Source organism: the organism of the source record quoted next, unplaced genomic scaffold (genome assembly GCF_019419815.1).
Source record: "Pyrus x bretschneideri cultivar Hongxiangsu unplaced genomic scaffold, Pyrus_bretschneideri_v1 Contig73, whole genome shotgun sequence".
Classification (NCBI taxonomy): Eukaryota; Viridiplantae; Streptophyta; class Magnoliopsida; order Rosales; family Rosaceae; genus Pyrus; species Pyrus x bretschneideri.
Genome location: NW_025999813.1, coordinates 1,714,021 through 1,724,766, shown reverse-complemented (window position 1 = coordinate 1,724,766; position 10,746 = coordinate 1,714,021). Strand labels below are relative to the sequence as shown.

At 35.9% G+C, this 10,746-nt stretch overlaps 2 protein-coding genes across 2 annotated transcripts; one reads left to right on the top strand and one right to left on the bottom strand.

Moving 5' to 3' along the window:
- Positions 1–4,187: 4,187 nt before the first annotated feature.
- On the bottom strand, positions 4,188–6,370 carry LOC125472776 (protein EI24 homolog). Its single transcript, XM_048574600.1, has 7 exons — positions 6,348–6,370; positions 6,037–6,187; positions 5,642–5,694; positions 5,543–5,564; positions 5,273–5,376; positions 5,110–5,192; positions 4,188–4,273 (listed from the first exon to the last, which is right to left on the bottom strand). Exons 1-7 carry the CDS (start codon positions 6,368–6,370, stop codon positions 4,188–4,190), a joined length of 522 nt encoding a protein of 173 aa, XP_048430557.1.
- Positions 6,371–7,365: 995 nt separating this feature from the next.
- Positions 7,366–8,607, top strand: LOC125472794 (protein ALP1-like). Its single transcript, XM_048574642.1, has 3 exons — positions 7,366–7,664; positions 7,753–7,978; positions 8,071–8,607. Exons 1-3 carry the CDS (start codon positions 7,377–7,379, stop codon positions 8,526–8,528), a joined length of 972 nt encoding a protein of 323 aa, XP_048430599.1. The 5' UTR covers positions 7,366–7,376; the 3' UTR covers positions 8,529–8,607.
- Positions 8,608–10,746: the final 2,139 nt, after the last annotated feature.

The window sequence follows — 10,746 nt, the reverse complement described above, 5'->3', positions numbered from 1 at the left end:
ATTTTTGAGGGTTGGAAAGACTCACGAAGGGATTTCAACTTTTCCCTAGCTACCATCGTGTGATTCATTAGTGCCAGAAATCAAACCCAGGATACTCTGTATAGAATACGGATCTGAAATTCATCCCCAACAAATGAACCACCTTGCGGTGGTTCTACCACAAATATATTATAGAATGATTGCTAACCTGTGATCCTGTATCTACTGTGTGTGTATAATGTTGTGTTCCCTCTTGTGAGTGAATTTAATCAGTGATATGTCTGAACGTTTAGTAAGCGATTAATTATGTGGGACAAAATAATACAAATATTTAGATACGTCTGCTCATAAAAATTATGATGAATTTTGCTAATGTTCAACTAAGTTTTTAAAGTTTAAGCTTTAGAATGTGGATTAACATGCTAACAACATTAGACCATCAAAGAAGTTGTATTATGCGATGTTTTTCGAGGTGCATGGATGTTATGTAAACTTTAACCCATTAATTTATAATTACTTCAAGTTAAAGAGTTTATCATCAGTAAATATGTTAATTTTGTGTCAATGTCCAAACAGTTTCACTCTGTACACCTTATATATGAATTAAATTGTGAATTTTACACATTCAAAAAAAAAAAAAAAATCTAGTCAACCATTCAAATTAAAAAAATGAAAATTCAGATTTGAATAATTGAAATCAGCTATTAAACCCCTCTAAACTATTCAATATATAACAGCTCTGATGGCTTCCAGTTAATTAACAACTGAAAGTTGAACAGTTTTGTGAGCCCGAGAATATGCAGTTGTTGGTTTTTTAATAATGAGTGGTACAGAGGAAGACAGGAGGGGGAGAGGTGGCGGCAATGGTTTGAAGTTGGGAGAAGGGGCTGCATCGGGGGAGTTAGGGACAGGGAAGGAGGTGGTGTTGGAATAATTTTATAAGTATAAAGGAGAAGAAATTCGAAGTGGTAATGGAACACATTATGAACGACATAGTTGATATGTTCTACTTTAAAATATATTTTTCTCTACTTATATTATGACATATAATGCATATACCTTATGTTGCTAGTACACAGCAAAATCTCTCGAAGTAGTGGAAAAAATTTGGTTGAAGGCAGTGATTGGTTATAATTGGAACTGGAACCAACGGTTCAATTTGAACAAAGGAACTCGAACCAACGGTTCAATTTTTGAACAAATAAATTTGAACTCAAGTAGCAGATACTTCTTTGTTTTGAATATGATTAAGGAAGCCGCCGATTGGATTATATTTACAGAATTGTGGCGCAAGTTATGGTACCTTTTGGTAGTTGAATAATGGTCTATGATTTTGCATTTGATGTAATTTAGCGGTCATTATATTATAGGATCTTTATGGAGAGGGATTCTCACTTGTTACAAGAAATTGAGACTAGTTGCGGGACTTATTTTATATTCTTATCATCTTATTTTTGAAGTCTCCATTTTATCCCTTTGATTCGCATGATAAAATTTTCATTTATTTTAGATCACTATGTTTGTCAATTTCTTTTAACATAATTAGATTTCTCAATCATTTTTTATTTGACTAATATTTTAGAAATAAAACTTGAAATTCAATATGGAGTGAACTCCGCAAGTAGTTCACATTTTTTGAGTTGAAATTCAATATGCATTATATTATGACATATAATGCATATACCTCATTTTTTGAGTTGAAATTCAATATGGAGTGAACTCCGCAAGTAGTTCACATTTCTCACAAAATATGACGATCCCTTTTGGTTTTTTAGAATAAGTACGATATTAATTGGTACATTAAACGAATACATACAAATTGGAGGATAGGGTGCAATTAGATGAGCTTCGATAAAAACCTTGCTGAGGATTTCAACCCGGTCGAAGGAAAAAAGAGCGTCATGTACCAAAAAATTACAAAGAAGTATTATCCCTAACCATGAGATTAGTGATTACATCAGGTGATTTCTCAAGCCAAAATAATTGTTGCTCCAAAGACAATCACAATCTTGCTAATCTGTGAGCCACCTGATTTGCCTGTGCCTCCCATCTAGTGCAAGTGAGCTTTATGTGAGGAATTGTACGCAAAAAATACCGAGCATCATTCACCACATGCCCCAACGGAGAAGTATCATCCACTCCACTGCCTTCAAATTTAACACAGCAAGGACCAGTTGCGCATCACCTCCAAATTCCACCTACCTTGTAGACGCTTCCCGTGCAAACATCACCGCTATTCTCGCTGCTTCCATCTTAACCTGCAGCGGCGATGAAATCCAACCATCTTCAACGTCATCGCAGCCACAAACGTTTCCGTTTCATTTTGTATTACTACACCCACTCCCCCTACACAATCGTGCTCCTCCCAGGTCCCATCAAAATTGCATTTCAACCAGCCATCCAATCCTTTTTGTCTTAAGGGACATGCATTATGTTATACAACAAATTTACAATTCTTCATGAATGGCTAGTTTTAATATAACAATTCTCCATGAATGGCTAGTTTTAATATAACAATTCTTCATGAATGGCTAGTTTTAATATATATAATGGGTATTAATTATTTGAAGAGACACATCAACCATTATAAATGAAGAAGGTTAGGTTTTACTATAAAATTACTGAACAATCTTTTGTAATGTGAGATTTACTTTGTGGACAATATGAATGGATCATATGGAGCACGTTTGATCGTTAGACTTCAACCTTCACATGTGGGTCAACTTGCTTAAATACCAAGATAAAAATTGATATTCCACTATAAAAGCAATTTACAATATGGCATGCATCTTTAATGTTATGGAGTCAAACGATAAAATAGGTCGACTGAACAAATTTTTGATCACCAAATTATTTTTTTCTCCAACGATGTAGTGCTAAAGTTAGAACCTTAGCTATATTAAATATCAAACAACTATTTTAGCCTCAATTTTTTTGTTACTTTTTTTTTCAAATTTTATGTTGTTAATTTAATTTTACAAATATTTAAACATAAAAAATTAAATTGTCAACACAAAGTATGGAAAATCACATAGATTTTGTTTGATTAAAACAATAATGTGCTTCCACGTACGCTCCATACTGTTGTCAATATAAGGGGGCGTTTGTTGCACCGGATTATCTCTGTCTAAGCCTCTATTTTTCTCCGCCCACTGTTTACCTCGTTTCTCTGTACCTCTGTCTTCTCCCAACTCCCTTTTTTCTTCCAATCCACCTCAAATTACTTTGGCCTCCTTCTTATTTTTCAAAGTTTGAAACTTTGTATTTATTTTGTTTTGCCTCAAAGAAAATGGCATGGTGCGGGTGCTAGAGCTGTGGGTAACGGAACGAGTTGAAATTTCAGAGTTCGTTCTCGGATCCTGGCGGCGATTGTGAGGCGTTGGAATTGAGGGCTCGAGGACTTTCTGGGAGAGGGTAGAGAAGTGCATAGGCTTAAAGCTATAGTGTGGGGGATTATGTTGTTTAGAGCTTATGCCTTGTGAATCGTTTCTTTCGGATATATGGGGCGGGCTGTGGTAGTTGTCTGTTTCTCTGCTTTTATTCCTCAGTCGCGGGAATGAGGTGGGAAAGGAAAAAGATGCAGTTTGTGCCCAAGTTCTTCATTTCTCTATTTTCTGGGTCGGAGGGCGTGACCGATGAGGTTGGTCTGAGTGGAGGTGAATCGAACGATGGAGCTCGTGAGTTCTACGATTAAAGTTCGAATCGAGGTCTTTGTTCATGATTCAGGGTTGGGGATGAGGAGAGGTAGAGAACGCAAGCAGATAGGAGAGTAAAGGACGCGAGCAGAGAGCGATCGAAGAGATTAGCTAGTCCTATGGTTTGCGACATCTCTCGCTAAGACCATCTAGCACGGTCCTTTGTCGAGGCGAGTCCGATTTACTCCCACTAAAGCTAGTCCCGTGAAGTAACAAACATGGGACTGGACTAACTATTAGTCTAGTCCAGTCCAGTCCAATGAGGGCTAGTGAAGGGAAACAAATACACCCTAAGGGCCCGTTTGTTTGATAGGATTAAGGAGGACTGGACTGGACTGGACTATAGTCCTTTGTTTGGTATGCTGCAGGATTTGGTTTAATGAGATTAGGTGGGATTCGTTCGGATTAAACACCTCCTTACGAGGTCTTACCCAGGATCCCCAAAATTGGGCGGACTCGTAAGCCCAGAGAAAATCGCGAGGGTGACTTCCTGCTCGTCCTCCTTGCCGTCGCTCATCGTCGTCTTCCCTCATCGTCGTCTTGCCCTCGCTCATCGTCGTCTTCCTCACCCCTCATCTCTGCGTCTTCCTCATCTGCATCTGCTCGCCCTCATCTGCTCCGAGTTGTCTGGTAAACTTCGAATCTTCGATTTATTTCGTCATTTGTTTTGCAGATCGTGATATTACTGAACTTTATTTGATTTTGTTGTTTTGGGTTTGAGAAATTTTGAATCCTAGACCTCTGCACTTGAACAAATTAGGGTTTTGATTTTTAGGTCAAATTGAGATTGATTAGAGCATCTGAACTTCACTAAAATTCACTGTCAATCTGCAACCTTGGTAGAAGTAGCCTGCTTAGCATGTTGGGTATGTTGATTATGATGTTGTTAGGATTCGGAAGTACATTGGCTTTTGTGGGTTTTATTTGGCTTAAGAAATGGTTATCGGCTTGGTAAATGGTTATCTGCAACCTTGGTAAATGGTTGTCGGCTTAAGAAATCATATGTGGGTTTTATTTGGATTAAATCCTATTTTAGGAGTTTGCTGCTGCAAAAGCAGATGTAAGTGAGATGAAACATGAAACTGGGTTTGGCAGTTGAGAATTGAGCTGAGAAAATGGGGTAGTGTTTCACTTTATCATCCTTTTGTGTTCAATATGATGTTGTTAGGATTCGGAAGTACATTGGCTTTTGTGTTTTGGTAGTTATAATGCTTTGATTTGTTCGCTTTAATTTTGGATTTCCATATGAATGTTCATCTGTTGAATGCAAATTATGTTACTTTTGGTAAATGGTTATCGGCTTAAGAAATCAAAGTGGCTTAAGGATCAACTTTGTTGTTATAAAATTGCCTTTGCTAGGTAACTCGTGTATACAACTTACAAGTACTCCTATATTAATTTGTTTAGTGAATATGATAAATTGTTGTATATTTACCAAAACCAGCAAAAAATGCCCAATTAGATTCAAAGAAATCCAGCCTTTTTTCAAGACGAACTTCAGAAAAATTCCATTTGTACCTAAAAGAGTTCAAAAGGAGCATTAGCACACACTTATCTAGGAAATTAGATTAAGCCAAAAATGTATATGCACCACGTACTCGAAACAGTAATAGGCATACATCCAGGACAGAAGCAGAAAATTTACTGCCTTCCCCACATATGGTATATATCCAGTCACATATACCTGCAGAAGCCATCGATTCTGTCATCCAAAAAGTGGCACATAAGCCATGGAGCATATTGCAATTTGAATATAAACTCCTCTCTCTCTATCGTTCTCTAAGTCTAATAAGTATGAAAACTAAATCCTGTTCCTCCCTTTATGAATCCATACACCCAAATAAATAAAGAATAAAAGATATCTATACCTTACCTGTGCTCAGTTCATACCTATGGTAATTAAAACAGAATCAAGTAAATAACGTAGGGGTAAAACAATTAAGCAAAAGGGGATAATTTGGTAGTACCAGAGGTTGCTTAGGATAATGCTGAATATGTACAGTGGGTAGAACCAAGTTACCTGCAAAGCAAAAATAAATAAATGAAAATTATGTATTCCGTGAATTGAGAAAGGAATTGAATCCCTTCAGTAATTCAGGCATCTATAGTGATAAAGAAATATTTTGTAAGATAACAAACAAACCAAGATTACATACCAGTACAATAATCAGAAACAAGAGAATTAAACATCCAATATTACATGACACATACACTTTCTTTAGCCATATCACGAAGATTACAAAACTTAATGAGGCAAAACATTACACAAAAAATGCATATTCATCCATTTTGCCACTAAGAAATATTCAATAGAATGCCATCCATGCACAAAGTGAGGATCTTAAATTGGCTGCATACTTACATAAAAGAGTTGTACGAGTCCATGCCGCAAGACGGAATAAAATTTCAATGTACCAACAAATGAGCAGAGCTCTTGAGAACTATATTCTGGGCATCTATCAGGTAATATCCAGTGTAGAGTTGGGATGATGACTGAGTTAAGGATAATTATACTGCAAAGATACAGAATAAGGAATTTGAATGTCAATACTAACGCATGCAGATTTAGAATGCACTTTGTCCAGCAAAACACTGAAAGCACTTTTATATGTAGCTTCTACGTTATGTGATGTCTATGTAGAGGTAATACTGGGAAATGGAAACTAAGATAACCAGATATAAGCATCTATAAGCATCTAAAAGCTATTATCGATTTTATATTACATATTCATCCATGATTCGTACAATATCAGTACTTGCACACATTCTTTCTTTCACATCGGAGTAAGTTAAGCTTTTGAGAACAGCATGTCATTGAAAACTCATGTTCAGGTAACGTTGCAAGGTGATGTCCAAACCAGGTTGAACTAAAATTTGTGGTCAGGAGCTGTATCTTTGTCCATTTGTTTTCACCTATGAGGAAATGTATCTGATATTTTGAACATTTCTGAATCTATCAGTGGCTATGATTTATGCACTGTTGGAAGAGATGTTTCTCTTAGTCTAGTTGTGCAACTTCCTTTACTGATATTTGGAAAATGTCTTGAGTTTGAATCTTCATCCCTAGTTTAAAACTGCTCGAATCTTCTGCTTCATATTATCTGACAGCTCTCATTCAGATTTGTTTGACATGTTTTGTTTGAACCTCTCATTTAGATTTTTCGTACATATTTTTTAAAACCCTCTTCTCTACACCCCGAGTTGTATTTTAAACTAGAACACTGCACGATTGATTAGTTCAAGTGCAACTTGTCATTTCCCTACCTATTTTTCCATGATTTCTGTTTTTCTAGGTATAAGTATACCTAGAAATTTTGTACTTGTTTCAGTTTGCTTTTGATATTTGCGGTAATGTTGTTTTATCAGCTGATATAGCATAGCTGGATTATATTATTTGGTTTGTTCTTTGTGCCAGATGGAAAGCATGCAGTAGCATAATGTCCTTAATATTTTTTTCCTTTTTTTTTTGTTTGGATAGATATGGATCGAAGGAAGCTTTTATTGATCTTATTGTTAGAGATGTCTCATTTAGAGACGATTTGCATTTGTACGATTCTTGTGTTGCTGATGCTAAAGGCAAAACAGAGACATGTTGAACGACGCACCTTGACTAACCGTTCACTTGTTAGACGAGAGATTAGTTTGTGTTATCTGAATGGTATAATAGGGAATACTAATGTTGAATGTGTCAACGAATTGAGAATGGATAGAAGGACTTTTGGCATATTATGTGACTTACTTCGTCAAGATGGGAGGGTAAAAACGGATGGTTTGGTCTCTGTAGAGGAGCAGGTGTGTATGACTTTACAAATACTAGCACATCATACTAAGATTCGTAGTGTTGGTGGTAGATTTTATAGGTCGGGAGAGACTATAAGTAGGTATTTCAATAGTGTGTTGCAAGGAATTTTGCGATTACAAGGTATCCTACTAAAAGTCCCTCAACCTGTGCCTATTGATTCTACAGATCCTAGGTGGCGATGTTTTAAGGTATGTTGATAATTATTTTCATTTTCCCTAAGCTTTAACTCTTCATTCCCTTTGTATAAATTAACAAAAGCTTATTTTTTTTTTTTAGAATTGCTTGGGAGCATTAGATGGAACACACATTGATGTGCATGTACCTGAAATTGACAAACCAAGATACCGAACTAGAAAGGGTCGAGTCGCAACTAATGTATTAGGTGTATGTTCAGGAGATATGCAGTTCATATATGTGTTTCCAGGGTGGGAGGGTTCCGCATCAGACTCTAGAGTGCTACATGATGCAATTACTAGGCCTAATGGTTTTAAGGTACCAACGGGTAAGATTATTAGTTAGTCTCAACTTTGTAAGTTAGGTCTAGTTTTGTTTGTGAACTACAAAATACTAATATAAGGTCATTTTTTTTATTAGGTTATTATTACCTTGTAGATGGTGGTTATACAAATGGTGAAGGATTCCTTGCACCCTATAGAGGAATACCTTATCATTTATCTGAATGGGAAGGACGAACACCTTCTAATAAGGAAGAATATTTTAACATGAAGCATTCTAAGTCAAGGAATGTAATTGAACGTTGTTTTGGCTTGCTAAAAGGAAGGTGGGGGATACTAAGGAGTCCATCTTTCTATCCGATAAGGACACAAGGTCGAATAATTACCGCTTGTTGCCTACTACACAATCTTATTAGGCAAGAGATGTCTGTAGATCCCATGGAGAATGTGCCAATAATAGAAGATGGACAAAATACAGAAGAAGGTGAATATGTTGGTAGTGTTGAAACATCTGACCAGTGGACTGCAAAGAGGAATGCCATGGCTCAGGAAATGTATAATGAGTGGAGAGCAATTAGGAACCAGCAACCGAACTAGCTATATGTGTTAATGATAAGATTTTATTTTAGTTTTCCTTTTTATCATGCATATGTTGGATATTATTAAAATGATTGGATATTATGCAAATTGATTGGATATTATGCAAATTGATTCTTCATATTGTATTTTAGTACATTCAAATATTTTTTGTTTAGGTATGGATAACCACAATAATTTGAATGCTTCTCAAGAGCCAAAAGGAAGAAGGCGTAAATGGGAAGCATTTGAGGAAGAAGTATTACTATCCGTTCTTGAGGATTTTGTTGCTCGGAAGCAATGATGTGACACAGGTGCTTTCAAACAAGGTACTTTGATTGAAATAGCGAAAGCTGTCAATGCTTTATGTCCTAATTCAAATATAAAGGCAACTCCACATATTGAGTCAAAGTTGAAGAAATGGAAAAAAACATATAGTTTGGTCTTTGACATGATAAACACAAGTGGATTTGCATGGAATGATGTCAAAAAGTGCGTTGAAGTTGACAGTGATGACGCATGGCTTTCTTATGTGTAGGTTCATATCCTATTTTATTTATACATTAGTTATATTCTTGCTGCTATATTTGTTATGCATGCTAAATTTTAGTTTTGCTATGTTCATATAATCTTAGAAAAATAAAGAAGCTGATGGATGGAGAAGCAAACCTTTTCCACTGTACGATAGATTTGCATATATATTTGGAAAAGATCGGGCTACGAGTAATGTAGCCGAAACCCCTGCTGAAATGATGGAGGAACAAAGTCATGCTCAGGTTGGTGCAAGTGATATTGGAGGTGAAAATGTTGTATCTTCAATGAACCAACAAAGCCAACAAAGCACCCCATCTGAAAATAGCCAAAGAAAGAGGAAAAGAGCTATGGGAAATTCAAGTGATGGAACCGAGGCAATTATTAGTGGACTGAAAGAATTTTATGTTGAAAGTGGGAAGAGGATGCAAATGGTAACTGAAGCTTTAGTTCAAGGTACTGCAAATCATACTGACATAGCTAACGAACTTGAAGCAAGGGGTCTTTCTCCTATGGATCAAATTGATGCATTGACTCTTATTTTGGAAAAACCACAAAATGTGGGAGTTTTCAGGGCAATCAATTCGGGACTCAAGAAAGTGTTCGTCCAAAGGCTTTTAAGCGACAAAGCAAGCGGATGAGTATATTATGTGGTGCCCTTAGACATGGATGTATTTTATTAATCGTACAATCTTAGGTTATGGCTTCTAACTTAGCTTTGCACTATGACGTATTTTGGCTAATGTTAACTAGGATTTTGTAAAGTATGGAGATCTACTTTGGAATGCTATACTATAGTTAACTGGCATTTTGTAAAATATCCTGGATGAAAATTTAGTGAATGATGTATTTGTCGGACTAAGAAATCCTTGGATCAAGTTATGTTGATATAAGTATTTGATGACTAATGACGTTTAATGTGTGATAAGAAGACAAATTAAATCAACTTTTAATGGCAAGTTGTGGATTGATTACAATAACAATTCAAGAGATTAAACTCAGGGCAATGTGCCCAAATATTTGTAGTAATTTGTAAGATTGTTATTCCCATTTCAATTTCAATGCTGCTACACCTATGCCAACCCCAATTCCAATTCCAAACCCTCCAATTTTTAGGGCGTTGGACACATGTATTGGAGCTATTAAAATAGAACAATAATGTAATCCTAGTCTAAGCAAACACAAATATGGTGAATAATCTTGTTTTCATTATCCTGCTTCTTAGTCCGACACTGCACCAAACGCTTCACTAAGTTAGTCCAGCTTAGTCTAGTCTAAGCCAGTCCAACTTAGTCCCTGCAGCTAGTCCAGTCCGAGACAGTCCGGTGCAACAAACGCACCCTAAGTGTACTAGATTGGACAAAGGCCCAGTTTGCTTTTTTTTTTTTTTTTTTTTTTTTTTTTACCAAAACTGTTTCATTTTAAAGTTAAGCAGTAAAAAAATATTTGGTAAAAATAAAATATTTTGCTTATTTTAAAAGCAATGATATTTAGACAACAGCTTTAAAGCAACCAAATTAAATTTTCGACAAAGTATGGAAAGTCACATATATTTATTCATTAAAACAACAATGTGCTTCGACGCTCCACCTTGTTGTCATCCATAACAAAAGTGTGCTAGACTGGACTCAGCAGTTTGGTATTGTTTTTTTTTTCTTTTTTTTTTTTTTTACCAAAAACTGCTTCATTGTAAAGTTAAGCAGTAAAA